General features: G+C 36.4%; 1 protein-coding gene across 2 annotated transcripts in view; it reads left to right on the top strand.

Annotated features, from left to right (window-relative positions):
* Positions 1-9,315: 9,315 nt before the first annotated feature.
* The window catches only part of KLHL1 (kelch like family member 1), a 481,321-nt gene continuing 469,010 nt past the window's right edge, over positions 9,316-21,626 (top strand). The window contains exon 1 of one of the 2 annotated variants that reach the window (XM_043892336.1): positions 9,316-10,611. In XM_043892336.1, coding sequence (XP_043748271.1) covers positions 10,109-10,611 — 503 coding nt within the window. In that variant the 5' untranslated portion in view covers positions 9,316-10,108. The remainder of the gene's footprint in view (positions 10,612-21,626) is intronic. The other variant, XM_043892337.1, reaches the window with a different exon arrangement.

Here is a 21,626-nt window from a genome sequence, read left to right as displayed (position 1 = left end):
AGAATAGGTCCCTATTTTCCTAACAGCACAAGACTGAGAACACAGATAATTCTCAATACTAAATTGATTGATTGAAATCTGCTGTGGTTTCAAATAGCTCTGCATGGCTTGACATTTTTGTGAGTCAGAAATCCATAGTCTGGGTTTTCAATGCTTACACAGAAGTATAGATTTGTGGCAGGAGATCAGAAATAATGAATGAACCTTCTAGAAAGCTCATTCTATTTGATGGAAGTGTCAATCTTAGATTCTCTAGTCAGGAATCTGGAAGGAGAAAATTTAAGGTCTATCCTGTAGTATAACTTGTTCTAGTAGTCTATTATATTCAAAAAATCAGCATTAGTAAATGGAGACATATTCAATTACTGAGAATTTGTTTTTACAATGCAAATTAAAATTTTAAAATTTTTGACAAAATATAGCTAATAAAAAAAGACTCAACATTGAGAAAACTAAGATCATGGCATCTGGTCCCATCACTTCACTGCAAATAGGTGGGTAAACAGTGACAGACTTTATTTTTGGGGGCTCCAAAATCACTGCAGATGGTGACTGCAGCCTTGAAATTAAAAGACGCTTGCTCCTTGGAAGAAAAGTTGTGACCAATCTAGACAGCATATTAAAAAGCAGAGACATTACTTTGCCAATAAAGGTCCGTCTAGTCAAAGCTATGGTTTTTCCCGTAGCCATGTATGGATGTGAGATTTGGACCATAAAGAAAGCCAAGCACTGAAGAATTGATGCTTTTGAACTGTGGTGTTGGAGAAGACTCTTGAGAGTTCCTTGGACTGCAAGGAGATCCAAGCAGTCCATCGTAAAGGAAATCAGTCGTGAATATTTATTGAAAGTACTGATGCTGAAGCTGAAACTCTGATACTTCGGCCACCTGATGTGAAGAACTGACCCATTTGAAGAGACGCTGATGCTGGGAAAGATTGAAGGCAGGAGGAGAAGGGGATGACAGAGGGTGAGGTGGTTGGATGGCATCACTGACTCAATGGACATGAATTTGAGTAAACTCCGGGAGTTGGTGATGGACAGGGAGGCCTGGCATGCTGCAGTCCATGGGGTAACAAAGAGTTGGACATGACTGAGCAACTGAACTGAACTGAACTGAGCTAATATTTCTATGCAAAGCCAGAATGTTGACTAGCAAACAACTGTCTACAGTTAGCTAAATTCCTACTACAAATGGGTTTCCCTGGTGGCATAGACAGTAAAAAATCTGCCTGTAATGCAGGAGACCTGGGTTTGATATCTGGGTCAGGGAGATCTTTTGGAGAAGGGAATGGCTACCCACTCCAGTATTCTTGCCTGGAAAATTGCATGGACAGAAGAGCCTATCAAGCTACAGTTCATGAGGTTGCAAAGTGGTAGACACAACCGAGCAACTTTGACTTTCAGTAACATCAGGTAACATGGTGAAAGAGATTAAAACAATAAAAGGATCCATTCAACTCAGAAATAACTCATATTTTGTTCTGCTAACAGGCCTGGAATTTCCTAAATTAAACATTCAAATTCAGATTATGATAGTTGTTTTACAAAATAATTTTGAATAGTAGAAGCTATTTATTACCTAGATTCATGCAGAAGCCCAGTTTATAAAACAGATATAAAAAAGATTGTCTTTATCCAAGCTGGGCAGCCCACCCTAGGCTGTGATTGCAGGTGCTGCCCTTAACATTTTGGGCAATCCCTAAGGAATGATAAAGAACTTTGAATATCTCTTGGTTTAAAATGTCATTTACTAAATCTTGGTGAAATATAAATTATTTTGTTGGCTGAAATTACAAATTAATACCTGAGCATAACTTAAGTTATGTGAGTATCTGACATCAATGAACAGGACCAAAAACAAAACAAAAAAAAAAAATGGAGAAAGAGATTACCTTTGGGAAACAAAAACAGGATTAGACTTTATTGAATACTGATGGTATAGAGGGGAAAGAAAAAGGCCGTGAGCTTGAAAAATCTATTCCCTAGAAATGCTACACCTTCCAAATCTTTTGGCACATACTTCTATCATCTTTTATCTCTTTTATTACCATAGCATTCTAATGTTTTCTTGTCCCTACCTTGCTTTCTTCTGTTTATTTTTAACCTGGCAGCCAAGATGTTCTTAGAAAATTAAAGTCAGATGCCATCACACCAATGCTCGACACACTCCAATGGCTTCTCATCTGATTCAGAATAAAAGCAAACCTTTCTATCCACTCACCTGAAGATCCTTTAAGCCACCTGGTCCTTACTGACCCTCGCCCCACCCTGAGTTACCTCGTAGCTCAGTTGGTAAAGAATCTGCCTGCAATGCAGGCAACCCAGGTTCAATTCCTGGGCTGGGAAGATCTCCTGGAGAAAAGAATGGCAACCCATTCCAGTATTCTTGCCTGGAGGATCCAATGGACAGAGGAGCCTGGCAGGATACAGTCCATGGGGTTGCAAGAGTCAGACGCGACTGAACCGCCCGCCTTCCCCCAACGAGTTCATCTTCAGCTAGGTTTCCCTTCGCTGACTCAGCTCTAGTTGATATGACTCCTTAAATTTTCCAAAATGTATCATTTCCCAGGGTCCTTGCTTGTCTAGTCGATCTGTTTGGGGTACTATCCCATTTACATGAACAAAATCTGCTTTCACTTCCTTCTGGACACAGCTGAAGTGTCCATCTCCCAGTGGGATTTGGTCTTTCAGACTACTTAAACTTGAACTATTTCCCTTCAAAACTTTCTACCTTCTTTCTTTGATACTATCTCCATAGACATCTTCATAATATGGTATTTATTTATTTGTTGACCTTTAATTTATATCACTCACTTCAAAGATGTAAGTTCAATGAGGGCATGTATTTTGGTTTACCTTTTTTCTTAATTGCTTCATTCCTATCACTTTAAATAGGGCCTGGCACATAGTAGAAACTCAATAAAAAAGAAATGTGTTTAAATACATGCAGTAATGCATGAGTTAATTAAATATGTGTTTCTAATGTAACTAAAGTTTATAAATTTAAATGTAAAGACTTTAAAAATTTTAATATTAACAATGAAAAAAATTGTCTATATACATTACACATTGCATTGCCTCTTTCTAGAAAGAAACACAGAATATAAGCTGATTTTTTAAAATGTTTTAAAATTTAGTACTATGACTGAAGTATTCCAGAAACCACTCTTTTATAATTATATTTGATCTTACACAAAATAACTCCAGACGCAATGTTTTATAGTACTTCTGTTTACTTTTTTTATCCCCCTGCTCTTTCCTACAGGAGTCCATTCTACCCCATCCCCCAAACTGATCACTATTATTAAGTCAAAAATTATATATTAATTTATCATGCCATGATAGGCACTGTATTGCTGTTGTTGTGTGGTTGCTTAGTCATGCCAGGCTCTTTTGTGACTCCATGAACTATAGCCCGCCAACCTCCTCTGTCCACAGGATTTCCCAGGGGAGACTACAGCAGTGGGTTGCCATTTCCTTCTGCAGGGGATCTTCCCAACCCAGGGATCAAACCTGAGTCTCCTGCATTCGCAGGCAGCTTCTTTACCTCTGATCCACCAGGAAAGCTGTGCTAGGCACTGTGAATTCAATATTTAAGAAGGTATGTTCTCTGCCCTCTAGAACCATTCTAGCATAGTAGAATAATCTCTGTTTTTTCCAGAAATTATTGTCTCAAAGGAGATACTATTTTTGCTCTTGTCTAAACACACACATGTGGGTGCGCACAAACACACACAAGCAAATACACACTAATATTGAAAAGCTCACTTTTGAAAATGCTAAAAATATCTCTTTTATTAGAGCAGAGCAAATGTATAGATAATTATGAACCTCCAAACTCGAATCAGACAATTTATGAAAGGATATTGAAGTGTCATAAGAAGTGTGTCTTTTTTAAAAAAATGCACTCTTGTACTTAAAAGGAGGGAAAATATACCTGTGGAAAACTGTCTGAGATAGATAATAAAAGAAAATACCTGTGATGTGGCAAGTGGAGTTTAAAATTTATTTTTCTTATACTAAGTCTTTTATAAAGTCTAGTTAGTAAGATTTTTATAAAGATTAAATGAAATAGTTGTCTGGCATTTAGAAAGGTGTTATAAAATTATACTTCCCATTTTAGTTGTCCAGATCACTATATAAGAATAAGTATAATATCATTATAAATTTTTATAACTTTAACCTTGGAGAAAAGGTTCCATATTTAATCTGAGAGTCTATCTAGTATGAATAGATTTAAAGAATGTAGTATAATCTACAATTGTATCTGTTTCCCACTGTCATCTTTATTTATAATGTTGTTTTAGAAAAGTGAAAGTGTTAATCTCTCAGTTGTGTCCAACTTTTTGCGATCCCATGGACGGTAACCCACCAGGCTCCTCTGTCCATGAAGGTCTCCAAGCAAGCATACCGGAGTGGGTTGCCATTTCCTTCTCTAGGGGATTTTTCCAACCCAGGAATTGAACCTGAGTCTCTCATGTCTCCTGCATTGAATGCAGACTCTTTACTACTGAGCCACCAGGGAAGCCCAAACTCTACACAAAACTTAAGTAGGCTAAAATCTCATAAAAATTTATGTGGTGTTATGATTTTCAGATTTATCACTCTATTTTTCATCCTTCATAGTATGCTTGTGTTCAACACATGTCATATGTCCTCTGTTCTATAGAGGAGAGCCTTCCCTATAGAACCTTCCCATCTTTCATTTTGGCTAATAATTAGTGTAGCATAAGAAGAGAAAGGTCCCTGTAGCTACAGGAGACAAATATTCAGATTAGAGATTCATTAGTTAGCCTCCTACAAGGCTGACAAGTAATCTTCTTTCGGACGGGGGACCAAAAGACATCTTGATTGGTAGTAAAAGTCATGAAAATATAATAAATACCTCAAACTTATTCAAATTAAAAATTAGAAACCTATTGACTTGTATTAACAATGCTCAAAGGAATTTGATTTCTCAGAATAAACTTCTTGAAGCTCTTTGAATATACAATTTACTTGAAATAATGTTATAGTATTATTTCTAAAACAGATTATGCATGAAATGTTGCTCTGAATTCTTATATGTTCACAAGTTACTTAACACATGGACTTCTGGGAAAAGGAATATTTATAAACCATCTGTAATTTATGTTATATACCTCGTCAAAATTGTGATAAGACAAATGGAATCTTAGCTTCTTAAAACAGGCCTTTTGATTCTAGATTTTTAACAGATCTGATAACAATGCAGATGAAAGCAAATATAAAAACTTGGCAGATGTTCCTCCAGGTAGAAAGATGGAGGTACAGAAATCTGACATGAGAAAATCTTATAAAAATTTTCTTTTTTTTTATTATTTAGATTATTTATTTATTTTACTTTACAACATTGTATTGGTTTTGTCATACATTGACTTGAATCCACCATGGGTGTGCATGTTTTCCCCCTCCTGAACCCCCCTCCCAACTCCCTCCCCATCCCATCCTTCTGGGTCGTCAAGAGCCCATGTCCATATGAGACACGAGACAATAAAATATCATCCACAAAGTCCATTCTGGGTTGGCTTCAACTTTCAGGTCTCCTAAGAAGGAAAAGGTAATTGCAACCATGTTGAAGCTAATATTTAAATTTTGTGTTATTATTTTCTTATTTATATTGACATCATAAACTCTATAAGTTCTAAGTCTGTATTGTATATACTATAATCCTATTATTTTATTTTGTCCTTAATGGTAAAAATTTCAGAGGACGCACAGGTTACCTCACAGTGATAATGAGAAATTTAAATATGACATGCAAAATAATGAAATTACTTTATTCCATGTAAATTTTAACACTTTTGGAAATATAAAGTATTAGTGAAGCAGTTTTCTCTTTATCTATGTTAATATACCTGTCTATATATTTATATATTTTTAGAAATATTTCCATAAAATAAGTAAGGGTTTCTTTAATCATATCATATTGTTCTGAGTAGTGTGATTATAACTAGAGCACCTACTTCAAATGTCAAAATAGTGAATTTTCACCTTGGACATTCTGCACACATTTTTGAGAATAAAAAGATAATTAAATGAAACCTAGGCCATCATTAATATGAATGCACTCTTTTAGTGTCATTTTGAATTCCTACACTCATGCAGTTAACTCAGAAATATATGTATAAGAACTTCTCAAGCATATACATTTATTGCCTGATTCAAATCAAAAAGGTCAAATAAACCAAAGAGGTAGAGTGGATTAAAATGGCCTCTAAGGATCAATTAACACCTACAAATGTTTAGTAAGCAGTCATTTAATTGCTGCTTAACTAAACTATACATACACTGTAATGAAGATTAATAGACTTTGAACAGGTTATGTTTTTTTGCTTTAAGAAGTATAAGCCCTTGATACTATATATGAACTCACTTAATATTAGTGCTATATGGCATTGTTTCATTCATTTTCAGGAAGAGAATTATCATTACAGAACTATTTTAATTTCCACTTCCACTCATTTTAAATATTTTCTAGTGATGTCCATAGATATATTTCATTAAAATAAAACAAATATGAATAAAAAACAAACTAAAATACAGGAATCTTTAAGGTCTGAACTTTCAAATTGGATAATAATTAGCTGTTCAAATGCTTTTGTTGAGTATTATTATGTAGATGCAAATTACTAGACATTGTAGAAGTACTGTCTAAAAGATTCAGGAGGATCCAAATTCACTTGGAGCAAATATACATTTACTTGAATGTGTTTAGAAAATGATTGCTAAAAGAAAAAATTTTCCACCAAGAAAATGCTTGGATTCACATTCAATTTTGTCTTTTGGTTAAATGTTTGAGTTGTAGGACTTTCAGTTAGGTGTATTTAATATTCATATTGAATTTAATTATTATGTGAAAAGTTTTATACATGTGTATAGAAGTAAATGTTTGAGCATCCTCTGGATTTTTTGCTAAAGTTTTGTCAGGAAACTATTTCAATACTATGAACGTTCATTTGAAAGACCCTGGTTAAAATGACAGTTCAATTTAATTAAACAATAGGATTAGAAAAATTGACTTGCTATTCTTGTTTAAAGGAAAGTGTAATGTGATTTTTGGAATTCTTCAAAAGTGTCTATTATGTCTATGTCCTCTTCCTTATAAACTTGGTTATCTTTAACCTTAATTTAGTGGACTCGAAAGTAGATTGCAATTGATAATTATAAAGTAAAGATAGTTATAATTTATAACTGGTTAAGTAATCATTCTTTGTTAGCGCTTATAGCCAGTTTCTAGGAACTTAATTCTTTCATATTTGCTACTTCCTGGCATTGAACCTAATGCGTTGTAAGTGCAAAATTAATTTTTGTTTTTTCAGTTTGAATACTGGATATTTCACAAGGCATATCTTTTTCAAAGAATTTTCTAATATATAAATGTAAGTCATGATATCTTAGTAAATTTATTTTTTCATTTCCTCCCTCCTTTTCTTTCCTTCTTTTTCTCTTTCTTTCTGACTTTCTTTCTCACTCATTTTCCTTTCTCTCCTCCTTCCTTCTCTTATTGCTTCATATTTTCCCTGATTCCTTCTTCTACTTCAATAATAAAACATAACACTAAAGCTAAATAAATATAATCAATATCTACTTAAGAATTTAATATTTCTTTATACTAAAACTCAAATTACATTAATTTGGGTCATATAAATTTGAGCAGATAACTTTTAAGCTGCATAATCATCATATTGGTATTGCAAAGTAAAAATGGAATACAAAATGGAATTTCAAAATAGCAATGTAAATGAGTACTGAATTACAGTTTTGAATGTTTCAGATATGAAGAAGGAAACTATAGCAAACCTTATTTGTATTATTTTATATTATGCATTTTATATTATTTAAGTTTAAATTAAATCAAGTTAGAAAATCCATGACGCAATCAATTTCTTAAAAAGTCAGTTAGTTATATGCACTTCATATTTCTGTTTTACCTCTGATGGAAAGTTTTCTGTCTTGCTTGTGATGTGTGATTTCATACACTGCTTTCTTCCCAAAGGGAAATACTTGATTCGGTTCTTGGATAAAAATGATCTGTCACCATTGTTTGCTTTAAAGGGCTTTTTTCTTTTCTTTTCTTTTTTTTAACTCTGAATACTGAAAGGAAAAAAAAAATCAAGGCACAGGGGATTGTAGTCCAGCTGTTATGGAATAAATCAATATTTAAATGTGCAATAGTGATTTTTCTTCTTCGGAAAGTAGGGACTTTGTGTGCTTAATTTCTTGTTTTATTAATACATCCAACTTTGTCTAGGAAAGACTTCAAATTCAGCTTCAGTTTCTATTTAACTTTACTGCTCAACAATGGGGTAACAGAATAGTAATATAACTGTGCTTTAATCTTTGATTCCTGTATTCTGTTGGGGGTTGATGAAGCTATGACTTTCATAAATCTCTATGAATTTCATTTAATTAAACAACCATATTCCTTGTTGAGTTAGGGAAACTGCAACTTCTCTGATCTGTTTGATGTTGGCAAAAATGATTTCGGTTCTATTTTAAAGGCTCATTAAAGGAAAAGCTGAAAAATTTCTAAGTGGTCATAGCTATCAAGGGATCATAAATCTCCTCATTCTAAATATAAGGAAAACCACATCTTTTCTTCTTCAAGCAAGAGATTTCTGCAGAATAATAGCCTTTGGGTATACTCGTTTTTTCCCCCTAACCTCTTCCATACATTTTATATCATGATTTTTGTATTAGACGGTTATGCCTTGAAATTATGTTTTATCATTTTATTCCATTTCTTGGTTTACACTGAGAACAGCTTTCATTCTCTGGCAACTCATTAAATGCACTGATTTTGCAAAACTCGTCCCCTGCGCTCAGATGCCCATCTTCAAATTTCTACCGTGTGCCTCCGGCCCCCAGGGTGAAGCACTGCCTGAGTGTGTTAATGGCAGAATCACAATGTAATTGTCAGAATGGTGGCATCGTCACACTTTGACGCCAGCATCCTGTTTCTTTCTTCTCACTACAGAGAAACTAAGGCTAAAGGTTAAAGGATGCGGTTTATTAAATAATTCAAGCCATTAACCTGCAACCTGCAAAGCGATGGCAGCCTATTAAGTTTACGCTGCCATGATTCACGTTTGGTGTTTACTAATGCTAAAGCATATTGCCTGTTGGCTTTACTTTTATTGCTACATAGTAATGTAGTGAGGAAGGAGAATAAAAAAGGTGACAGGACCCACACAAGGGGACAATAAGAGCGGCAGACTCACTTGCATAAAGAAGATTGCAGCCTTCCCTCCCTCCCTCCGTCTCTCGGTATAGGCCCCAGTGCAAATCTGCGTCACTTACAAGGGAGGAGGAGGCGCCGAGGCAAAGAGAAAATTGTACCGTGAGGACCTTGACAGCTTCACGGCGCGGGCTTTTCCTTTTGCCCTCCTGTATTTGCTGGATTTTTCTCTCTCTCTCTCTCTTTTACAAACTGACTAGATAAAGCCACCCCTTCTCGCCTTGCAGAAGGCATTTGACTTTCTCAGAGACACCCGCAGCTCTCAGAGCATCTTCCTAGAGAGCAGGGACAGGGGCGCAGGTGCATAGAGAAGGCTGGGGGGGAGTGTGCTTCTTCCGCGACTTGGGGCTCTTTCTCTCTGCAATCTCCAGGCACTGAACTCTAAGCTGCAGGGATAGGGGAGCCGACAGCTTCTCGACTGAGGCTCTGCCACCCGTGCATGCTAGGGAGGTGTATCCAGCTGCCTTCGCCTCCAGAGCTCCGAGCGCGCAGACCTCCCTCCCTCGCGCGTCTCCGGCACCAGGGCCGTCCCTCACCGCGGTCACCGCCGGGACCCCGCAAGGAGATCGGGGATTCTCAGCCCTCTGCGTCCTGTTCCTGCCTGTGCACCCGGCCGTTGAGTTCCCCACGCGCGGGTCCTGAGGTCCTGACCGCAGCTGAGCCGCACGGCTCTGCTGTCCGCGCTCCGGTCGTCGCCTGGCAGGGCGCGCCGCCGCCGGGTCCCATCTGTTCCCGGGGTGCAGAGGGCGCCTCCCGCCCCCTACTCCAACCCGGGGCTCCGCTGGCCTGCCTCCCCAACCCGTCTACTCCTGCGTCAGCTGAGGTCCCTTCGCCTTCCTTGCGTCAAGCATGTCAGGCTCTGGGCGAAAAGACTTCGATGTGAAGCACATCCTGCGACTCCGCTGGAAACTCTTCAGCCACCCGTCGCCGTCGGCCGGCGGCCCGGCCGCGGGCAGCTGCCTGCAGCAGGACGGCAGCGGCAGCTTCGAGCACTGGGGACCCAGCCAGAGCCGCCTGCTCAAAAGCCAAGAGAAGGGCGGAGTGAGCACTTTCTGGAAGAAGCCTTCCTCTTCTGCCTCCTCTTCTTCGTCTGCCTCCCCGTCCTCTTCTGCCTCTTCCTTCAGCCCTCTGAATGGCACGCTCCTGCCAGTGGCTACGAGGCTGCAGCCAGGGGCGCCCGGGCAGGGCATCCCCCAGCCCGCCAGGACTCTCTTCTACGTGGAGTCCCTAGAGGAGGAGGAGGTGCCCGGAATGGACTTTCCTGGACCACACGACAAAGGGCTTGTCCCGCAGGAGTTCAAAGCGGAGCCAGCCAACTCGAGCCAAGCAACAGGTGAAGGGTGTGGACACAGGTACAGTAAGACCCCATGGGACAGCCAAGCAGCCCTCAATTTCCACTCGTTCCCGTCCCACCGGTGTGCTCTGGTAGTTACCAAGTCTAAAATGCTTCAGGTTGAAAATTTTGATTAAGAGATGCCAGCCTGGTTTTTATTACTCAAGTTGTAATCTCATTAAAAGTTCCCTCGTTAATTTCTATTGGCTCCTACATATTGCTTTTCTTTTGGAGTTGAAATCACAAATTGAATATATATGCATTTTGCTAACTCTCCAGGTAGAGTGAGTCTCATATTTCTGAAGTTATAGTGTTTTTCTGTCGTCTTCTGTCGTTAAATGATATATGTGAATCTCCCAGTTATCTAATGTGAGGAGAAACTTCACTATTCAAATGCAACTCATATACTGGCCTAGTAACTGGCTTGGCAGATTATCTAGGATCCTTGTGGTTTGAATCTATATTCCAGAAGTGATGAGGTGGACAGAAGGAGGCTCTGGACAACAACATTATCTTCTCTCTTTTTCCTCCATGAAAGACAGTGTTACTATATTCTATCCCAACTTGCTTTTTTATCCTACTTCTTGATCACCTTTGCTTTGTTCGACGTCTTAGAATTAAACTCTTACTAATGCCCTTTGCATTAGTCTGTCCTGATTCATTGGCTCAGTATGGACTGTGTATTCTTAGTAAGCAGGTCAATGTCTATTTCTTGTTTATTTCTAATATTACATCTTTGAGTACAGTTTTTCTACTGTCAAGACATAGAAAAACTCTTATACATGACCTCATTCTAAGTTTGATATTTTCAGAGAATTGACTCATTCTACACTAGATCATTACTACTTTAGGCATATAGTGAAGGGATGTGAAAAGGTTTGCATTTTAATTCATATATGAGAATATAATATATTATGAAGAAGAAGTACAGGGCAGCCATAGGAAAATTATGATGAAACAGTCAATAAAATTTACCTTTCAGTAAATAAATTAGAAACAGAAGCAATTTTTTAAACTTCTACTTCATTGAATCAACATTTCATAAAGTTGTCATGAAAGAACACATAAAACAAAATACTATAGATATTCTTTATGCTGACAAATGTGAAGTTAAAGATACAAAAATCATCCTTAAAATTTTCAATTATATGGATTATGTGGATTTGAATTTGAATTTTAAGAATGTTGAGCATAATCTTATATGCAAAGATAATATAATGGAAGTTTATTATTTTACAAAAAGAGGTTTAATTTACTCTTTGCAACTATGAGAAAGTTTTTTCTATCTATAGGAGACCTAAAATATAAATTTATGTATTACTCAGTTTAATTAAGATACTTTACAAAAATAGTCATAACTTTGAGTATCACTACTACTGTGAAGTTATTTATGTATTCACTGGTGACCTACAGTTATAGATTTTTTAAAAAAATAAAATATGTTGGGCTTTAGCCCCTTTAATTGAGCAATTTTAATTTTTTGTTTGTTTTTATTTTTGGGTAATCATTTATAAAGATCTAGTATTTCACCTTATATGTTTAAAAGAAACCAATTAGGTTAAATATATACCAATTACTGTTACATTGAAACTGGTACTTACATGTCTCAGACAGTTCAGGAAAAAAAATAGATTTTTTTCCAGTTTTGTAAAGTCTTCTCATCAACTCAACACCTGACCTTCTGGAAATATTTATGTTTGATAGTTTTAAAAACCAATTTGCTTTTTAAAAATACATCTTAAGTATTTAAGGCATATTTGGCATAAGTAATTTCAGAAGATTTTTATGTAAGTTGGGGAATTTGGAAATACTTGTGGAATATTGGCTTAAGAAATTATAATAAATTAAAGAAATAAAACCAATAACTAATAGTCTAGGTTAAAGATAAAAACACCCATCAGATTTACTTCCAGTCCCTCACTTTTGAATATACATCAGTGTTTTTACTCATTAAGAGTCGTATATGAAAACAATTCTGAAAACAAGTCAAGTGCCACCCCAAATCATCTTTACTTTTGACATGAAGGTTTCTTATGAGAGTTTGCATGTGTAAAATATTGAAATTAAGGTCTCATTTTATTTTAAAATTCTTATGCTTAAATCCTTTAGTTAAATTTTAATTTCTTGTTGGACAAATTAGTCAGCTCTGATAGTATTCTTGTGGATTTTATATGTTCCTAAACATTCATAGACTACTGGTTCTGTGTTCATGGTTGATTGACAGCAAGCTACTAAACTTAGCAATTAGTCGTTATCAATATATATTATTATAATATGTGGTAAGAATAATGTCCATTTCCCAGGAAGGACAACATTTCCAATATATTAAATACAAAATGGAAAACAATATGTAAGATCATTCTGTAATATGGATTTGCTTTGGTTTCTATTATAACCCATTCAGGAAATCTACATGGGGTTCATAATGACCAATGGACACATAAACCATATAAACCTGCATGATCATTTTGATTACTTGAGTCATTATTACTATTCTATGCTGTCACATTTGATATTTAACATTTTGCTTCATCAATTCTGAGCACTATACTAAGCTAATCTACATGTGTAAAAAAAGAGTTGGCCCTTTTTCTCTTTCTTCATTTTTCTTTATTTACTTAGTCTTATACTAGTTAAGCACATTGCTTTATGTAAGTGGCTCAGTTTTATTTGTTATTCAAACAGCAGCTGGAAGTTGCTCAGCAGAAAGCAGCTCATAATCTCAGAATTCTGGAAAGCTCAGTCATCATGGAGTTGAAGCATAAAGATAGCAGAAAGACATAGTAAATTGATTTACTGCTGAAATCCAGTCTTTATCTTATCCCACTTTATCAGACATACATAAACAAATCTCAGTATTCTACCTTACCCGTGACACCACTAAGAATCCTAACTCTTCCATTAATAGGCTCTTGCCCTGTGCTATTATTCATTTATTTTCTCTTTTTTGCTGTCTGAACTTAGTTGTTGGTGAGTGTATCATATCCTAGCCATCAGATCATTACATATTTTTGGTATGCCCAATTTTTTTTTGTACAAGATTCTATATGTAGTAAACTAAAAAAGCAATGACTTATTCTTGCAGTTCATAGTAATGTAAATGGGAGAAAATATGTTGTGTTTAACTGCTTGCTTTTTTAGTTTTTTCAGGTCTCACAAAGTGGAGGCGTCTATTTTCATGGCTTCAGTTGCATATGTACTTAGTTTAGTTGAACTCTGTGACCCCATGGGCTGTAGCCCACCAGGCTCCTTTGCCCATGGCATTTTCTAGGCAAGAAGACTGGAGTGGGTTGCCATCCCTTCTCCAGGAGATCTTCTCAACCCAGGAAGTGAACCTGCATCTCTTGCCTCTCCTGCATTGGCAGGAGGATTCTTTGCCACTGAGCCACCAAACTGCGTTTTAGTTGCATTTCAAAACTCAGACTCTGCCTCCCCACAATCAACCCTCTTCTTTACCCCTACCCTGACCTCTGGTCTCACACATCCATTTGACCTCTCCGGTGGATATCGCAGATACAATATGAATACAACACATACAAAACTGAGCTCATAATCTACCTTCTCTCTTGCTCAATTTCCTTCTCTATCTCAGAGAAGAGCATTCCATGCATTAGGTTGTGCAAGCCAGAAATCCAGGATCATATTTGTCAAAATCCTCTTTCTCTTGATTTTCAATATTCCACCAAGCCCTGTCACTTTTCCTTCAAAACTGTCCTTTCCCCTGTATCTGTCCCACATCTCTCCATCTCTGTCAACTGCACTTCATTTAAAAATACTGTCGTCTTTTATGTCAACTTGTGTAACTCCTATCTGAATTCTCTTCCTTCATTAACCTTGCCACCTGTAATCTTTCTCCATACTAGAGTCAATGAAAATTTATAAAATAAAAATTTACCCTATTTTGCCAGATCCTGATTCTCCTTTTATTTTTCAGAGCATTTCCACCAGTCTTACCACGATCCATTCTGTGGACAGCGAGGCCCTGGAAGAGCTGAATCTTGTCTGCCATCCAGGCCTTTCCCTCACCAGATCCCCATGCTCTTCCCCTGTCTTCTAGGGGCAATGTTCTTCTGTATTGCTTTTCTCTGCCTCTGGGCCTTACAAACTTAATTCCTTTCCTGATTACATAGTGATTCTCCTTCCCTCATTTCACCCTTTTCTGAATTCATTCCTATTCATTATTGAGATGTCTTAAATGAAATCCTTGTAGCTTTCTTGAAGAAGCATTCGTTGATCTTCCAGCAAAAGTCATTTTAAATAATTTAATTTATTTTATCCCCTTATTTTATGTTTTTAGAGTAACTGGTCTCAGTCTTGAGTTTCTTATTACAACTATATATTAATGTATGTGCTACTTTTTAAAATTTATCTAACTCTGTTTGCCTCATGGACGGCATGTTTCTGTTTGCTCATTATCTTATACCTATCATAGAGCACATAGTTACTCAATAAATACTGTTGAATGAATGCATATTTGTCATAATCATAATGAGTGACATTGATTAGGAACTTGCTATTTGCCAGGTAGCATGCTGAATATTTATATTGTGGAATTTAATATTCAGAACAGCTCTTTGATTCTAATATAATTATGGATCCTTTTGTTAAATGATTACATAATCATTTTATGATTATGGGAAGTCTGAGATATAGACGGGTGATTAATTTCCCCCAAATCACAGGACTGTAAGGAGTACAACTGGATTTTTAATCCTGGTTCTCTGACCCCTGACACCATATTCTATGCCACTTTGCCAACTCTTCTCTCAGTCTGCTTAAACAAACAAACAGAACAGAAGAGAAGAGGCTCCAGCCAAGATTATGCTGAAAGAATTCTCTTATTTTTCTGGTGGAAATTATGCTTGTGTCTCAATGTTTAAATAAACTCTTTAAAATGATAGTGATGGACAACTCCTGATAAGGTCCCATCAGAGAAGATGAGCCCAAGTTCAAAAAACATCAAATTATTTTCTGAAGTATTGTTCAGTCAGTGCATTTTACTTTTTAGTTAAATCAAAGTATAAAGAAATAACCTAGACATAAAAAAATCATTTAATTTTTGAGTCCAAACGAGAGCATTATGATAGAAAATCACCTTCTGAAGTACAGAACAACTGATACAGAGATGTGTCACATATGCCATTAGAATCTCATAGAAGTTTGTGGAATTTATTTAGAATGGAAAGAAATCAGCCTTGTTTCAGTCAAAAGGAAAGAAAAATGACACAAAGTGCTATTTCTTCAGGAATGTAGCTCTCAAACCATTCTTATATGGAACACTAAACTAAATAACATTTATATTTTCTCCATGACCTCAATTTTGTAGTAAAAAGGTGTATGGAATGATTTTATTCAATTTTATATCTTCCTGATTAATTTATTCTAGGCTTGGATGTTATACAGCCTATTAGAATTTAAGTCAGAAATAGCAAAAACAATAGTTTGTCTGGAGGAAGTTTTTCTTTTTCTTTACATATTTCAGGATGCATTTATCAATATATTATGTTGTTTGCAAAGAAGTCTACAGTTTCCAGATGCCATCTCCTCTGAGTACATTTGCTTCAGGCAAACCAAGAAGATCATAAAGGAAAAAGTAATACGATCACTAGGTTGGTTTGCAAGCTCAAAACTCCAGAGCTATCTAAGAGAAAGATGTGAATACAAATGCAAGATGAAATAAATAGAACTCTTAATTGTAACAAACCATAAAACCTCTACACTAGTTGAAGAAACATATTCTGGCTTTCTTTGAAATTTCTAATGAATACTTTGTAAACTATATCATTAACCACTTCAAGACATCAGTTTAAATGTTTAAAAAATAAGGAAAATCTCCCTATTTAACACTTGGTTAATATATAATATAATATTGATGTTATTTTAATTTGTTGATTTCTTTTGTAAGTATTGAAAGATAATTTGTATATCTGAAAGATGGTATACTTCTAACATGTACACATTAAGACAAATTTCATTGCTTTTGACAAAGAGCTTTTACAGAATTTACAGAAACTTTAGCTCTGCAGGATATTTTAGAGTTATATCAAGTTTAAGAACATGAAAATGTACTACATTTTAAACAGAGTCTCACAGTAATGAGACTATTGATTTTATTTTAACATCCAAAATAACTGTAGGTATTTTTGTAGTAGCTATAAAAACAAATTCTCTGGAAAGTACATATTAGTTTAGATCAGATAAACTTAATTTATTGTTCTGTATTTAAGATAAGATTATTCAAAACTTTGAGGAAAGCATGATATAGAAACAGATAGTCTGAGCAGAATCAAATATTTGAAAGTATTGTAAATCAAATATAGGTAAAAATTCTGTCCACAATATATAAATAGGTTTGGTGCTACTACCTTGCTCACTTTCTGCCCAGGATTTGGAAACAGATTGGTATAAGAACTTATGAAAGCATTACACAGTTTAGCTTGACTGATAGAATGTGTGGTATGATTTTAAAATCCTGCAAAAAATCTGTTTCGAATGGTAAGCCAAGAAGGCAGGTCAGTTTGACTGAAGATCATGTCACAGAAATAGTACTTGAAAATGATCTGACAGTCTTTGATAAAGGTAAAGAGTGGAATCAGTTGATTTAATTATAAATTCAGATTTCCCCATCCCTTAGGCAGCCTTAATTCAACTTTTATAATTTCTCATAGGAAATCTTTCAGTTTAATTTCATCTCTGGATGAAATTTCTGTTACTGGACAGTAACAACTGTCCCAGTAGATCATTTGGACTCCTTTATTCTTAACGATGTTGATAGGTACTTAGTCATGTAAATCAGCATTTTCATCTTGGCTGGAATGGGATGGGATAGCTTTAAAAATTAAAACATAAAATTGGGGGGGTTTTATACTACAAAAGTAAGAATAATCCAACTATTTTATAGTTTTAAAGAGGTGAATACAAAAATCTTTTTATATCTACAATAATGCGTATGGTTTGGTTTGATTTACTTCTCTAATAGATTCTAATTACATTAAAATGTCTGAGATGTGTCTTTAGGCTAATAGTCACAAGTATCAGAGCTTCAGAATAGACAGAAAAATACTCTTGGAAAGAAAAACTGTCTTGAATTTATATCTTTGAATTTATGGATATAAAAATATCTTGAATTTCTAATCCTAAGATTCAATTTTGAACTCTACAATGTTGAAAATAAGTTGGAGTAGTTTATCATTTATAGTAAAATTTGAATATAATTTCTACTTTTTCAGTTACCCTACCTTTGATGTAATAATATGTAATTTCAGTAGAGAGGTTTACACACATTAGTACCTAGATATTTGGTCTTTGGTGACCTACTGATGATATTTAAACATTTACTTGTGCAATTTTTTCTCAAAAGGCGTGGCATTTTGCATTTTAATTTCTTTATGTCTGTGGTTTGTAGCAGTTTTGGTTAGTGGTTAGCTTGGTTAGTGGTTAGTTATAGTGGTTTTGGTTAGTAAATTCTTATTAGCAATAGGAATATGCCCATATTAATCGGCCAAAGAATAAGAAAATGTTGAAAAGCAGTCAATGTTAAAATAATCCTAGATCAAATAATCAAATCATTTTCTTTAAGTCAGGATAAAAGAAGAACTGAGATTTCTGCTTCTGGCTGAGTTAGAATAAAAGGCACTAGGCTTATGCATGCACCTAAAATAACAGCAAAGAAGGAAAGAAGAAAAGAATATAGAAAAAAAAAAAGAACAGAAAGAAGAAAGGAAAGAAGGAAGTAGGAAAGAAAATAAAGAAAAAGAAAAAAATAAGAAAGAAGACAATACATGAAACAATAGTTTCAAGTCGCTGGACATTAGATACTGAAGGAGAGTAATTCCTGAGATATGAAAAACAAATGGAATGAACACTAATTGTCCAAGCTCCCTGCCTTCAGAGATTCCAGGCACTGATTACAGGGAAGGACAAAAGAAGAAGAGTGTGCAAACCACCCTGATTGAAGAGATGGAGCTAAGTGGTCAGGAAGACCAAAGTAGTGAGACCTCAAATGACAGTGTCATAAAAGAAAGCTACAATAGGTAGAAAGCTCCAGAAGTCTGTGGAGGTGCCACTTAAGTATTCAGTAGGTCAGTAATCTGTAGACTAATGATAGTTGCATGTGTTTAAGGAAACCACCCAAGTTCTGGGAAAGAGCCATGTCAGAATTACAGGGATGGTTGTTGTTGTTCAGTTGCCAAATCGTGTCTGACTCCTTGCAACCCCATGGACTGCAACGACAGGCTTCCCTGTTCCTCACCATCTCCCGGAGTTTGCCCAAATTTATGTCCATTGAATCAGTGATGCCATCTAATCATCTGACCCTCTGTTGTCCCCTTCTCCTTCTGCCTTCAATCTATCCCAGCATCAGGGTCTTTTCCAATGAGTTGGTGCTTCGCATCAGTTGGCCAAGTATTGAAGCTTCAGCTTCAGCATCAGTCCTCCCAATGAGTATTCAGGATTGATTGCCTTTAAGGTTGACTCGTTCGCTCTCCTTGCAGTTTTGGGGACTCTTAAGAGTCTTCTACAGCACTACAGTTTAAAAACATCAATTCTTTGGTGCTCTGCCTTCTTTATGGCCCAGTTCTCACATCTGTACATTGCTACTAGAAGAACCATCAAATGAAGTGAAGTGAAATTCGCTCAGTCCTGTCTGACTCTTTGCGATCCCATGGACTATATACTCTATGGAATTCTCCAGGCCAGAACACTGGAGTGGGTAGCTGTTCCTTTCTCCAGGGGATCTTCCCAACACCGAGATTGAACCCAGATCTCCCACATTACAGGGGGATTCTTTACCAGCTAAGCCATCATGGGACCCCAAGAATACTGGAGTGGGCAGCCTATCCCTTCTCCAGCAGATCTTCCTGACCCAGGGATTGAATTAAGGTCTCCTGCATTGCAGGCTGATTCTTTACTGGCTGAGCTACCAAGGAAGCCCAAAAAGACCATAACCTTGACTATATGTACCTTTGTTTGCAAAGTGATATCTCTGCCTTTTAATGCACTGTCTATGTTTGTCATAGCTTTCCTGCCAAGAAGCAATCATCTTTTAATTACATGGCTGCAGTCACCATCTGCAGTGATTTTAGAGCCCAGCAAAGGATATCTGCCACTGCTTCCGCCTTTTCCTCTTCTATTTGAAATGAAGTGATGGGACCAAAGGCTTTGACTGTGCGGATCACAACAACCTGTGGACAATTCTTAAAGAGATAGGAATACCAGACCACCTCACCTGCCTCCTGAGAAATCTTTATGCAGGTGAAGATGCAACAGTTAGAACTGGACATGGAACAACAGACTGGCTCCAAATCAGGAAAGGAGTACATCAAGGCTATATATTGTCACTCTGCTTACTTAACTTATATGCAGAGTATGTCATCAGAAATGCTGGGCTGGAAGAAGCACAAGCTGGAATCAAGATTGCCAGGAGAAATATCAATAACCTCAGATATGCAGAAAACACCATACTTATGGCAGAAAGTGAAGAACTAAGGAGCCTCTTGATGAAAATAAAAGAGGAAAGTGAAAAAGTCAGCTTAAAGCTTAACATTCTGAAAACGAGGATCATGGCATCTGGTCCCATCACTTCATGGCAAATAGATGGGTAAACAGTGGAAACAGTGGCTGACTTTATTTTCTTGGGCTCCAAAATCACCATAGATGGTGACTGTAGCCGTAAAATTAAAAGACACTTGCTCCTTGGAAGAAAAGTTATGACCAACCTAGACAGCATATTAAAAACAAAGGCATTGTTTTGCCAACAAAGGTCTGTCTAGTCAAAGCTATGGTTTTTCCAGTAGTCATGTATGGATGTGAGAGTTGGACTATGAAGAAAGCTGAGTGCCAAAGAACTGATGCTTTTGGACTGTGGTGTTAGAGAAGACTCTTGAGATTCCCTTAGACAACAAGGAGATCCAACCAGTCCAACCTAAAGGAAATCAGTCCTGAATATTCATTGGAAGGCCTGATACTGAAGCTGAAATTCAAATACTTTGGCCACCTGATGCGAAGAACTTACTCATTTGAAAAGACCCTGATGCTGGGAAAGATTGAAGGTTGAAGGAGAAGGGGACTACAGAGGATGAGATAGTTGGGTGGCATCACCAACTCAGTGGAAATGAGTCTGAGTAAACTCTGGGTGTTGGTGAAAGACAGGGAGGCCTGGTGTGCTATATGTAGTCCATGGGGTTACAAAGAGTCAGACACGTATGAGCGACTGAACTGAACTGATGAGACCATATGCCATGATCTTAGTTGTTTTTAATATTGAATTTTAAGCCAGCTTTTTCACTCTCCTCTTTCACCCTCATTGAGGCTCTTTGTTCCTCTTTGCTTTCTGGCATTAGTGTCATCTGAGTATCTGAGGTTTTTGATATTTTTCTTCACAGGGTTGGTACCTGTTCTTAATAATTAGAGTGGAAAACCTAATGATTCCTGGTACTAGATAAAGCATGTGCAAAGGTATTAACCACTTAGTAATAGGAAGTAACTAGCCCTGGATTAAATACTTCCATGGTTCCATTTAACAAATCTTAACAGGAAACCCCCAAAGCATCAAAGTGCTTCCAAGTAATGTAACTGTGCTCCAGAACAGAGTTGAAGAATAATTCACATAATCAGAAATGTTTAGTACCAAAGAAGGCAAATATTGCAATATCTGACATTGAATTGAAGATAACTAGGCAACAAAGAAGTGGAAACATATGAACTATAATGAGGAGACACATCAATCAACCAAAACTGACCCCAAACTCTAGAAAAGTCTTTAAAGCAGTTACAACAATATTCCGTATGTTCAAATAGCCATGGTAGATATGAAAATATCCATATCAAACCTCTAGACCAAAAGACAACACAATGCCTGAGATGAAAAAAATATATTAAATGAAATTAGTGACAGAGCAGAAAGCAGAAAAACATAATGAATTTGAAAACATAGCAATGAAACTATCCAAAATGAAACAAGGAAAGAAAGATTTGATAATTTTTAAAAGCTAAATAAATATATACTTATAATTCCCAAAGGAAAGAGAAAAATGA

This window comes from Cervus elaphus, chromosome 30 (assembly GCF_910594005.1).
Source record: "Cervus elaphus chromosome 30, mCerEla1.1, whole genome shotgun sequence".
Classification (NCBI taxonomy): Eukaryota; Metazoa; Chordata; class Mammalia; order Artiodactyla; family Cervidae; genus Cervus; species Cervus elaphus.
This window is presented reverse-complemented; position numbering and strand designations above follow the sequence as displayed.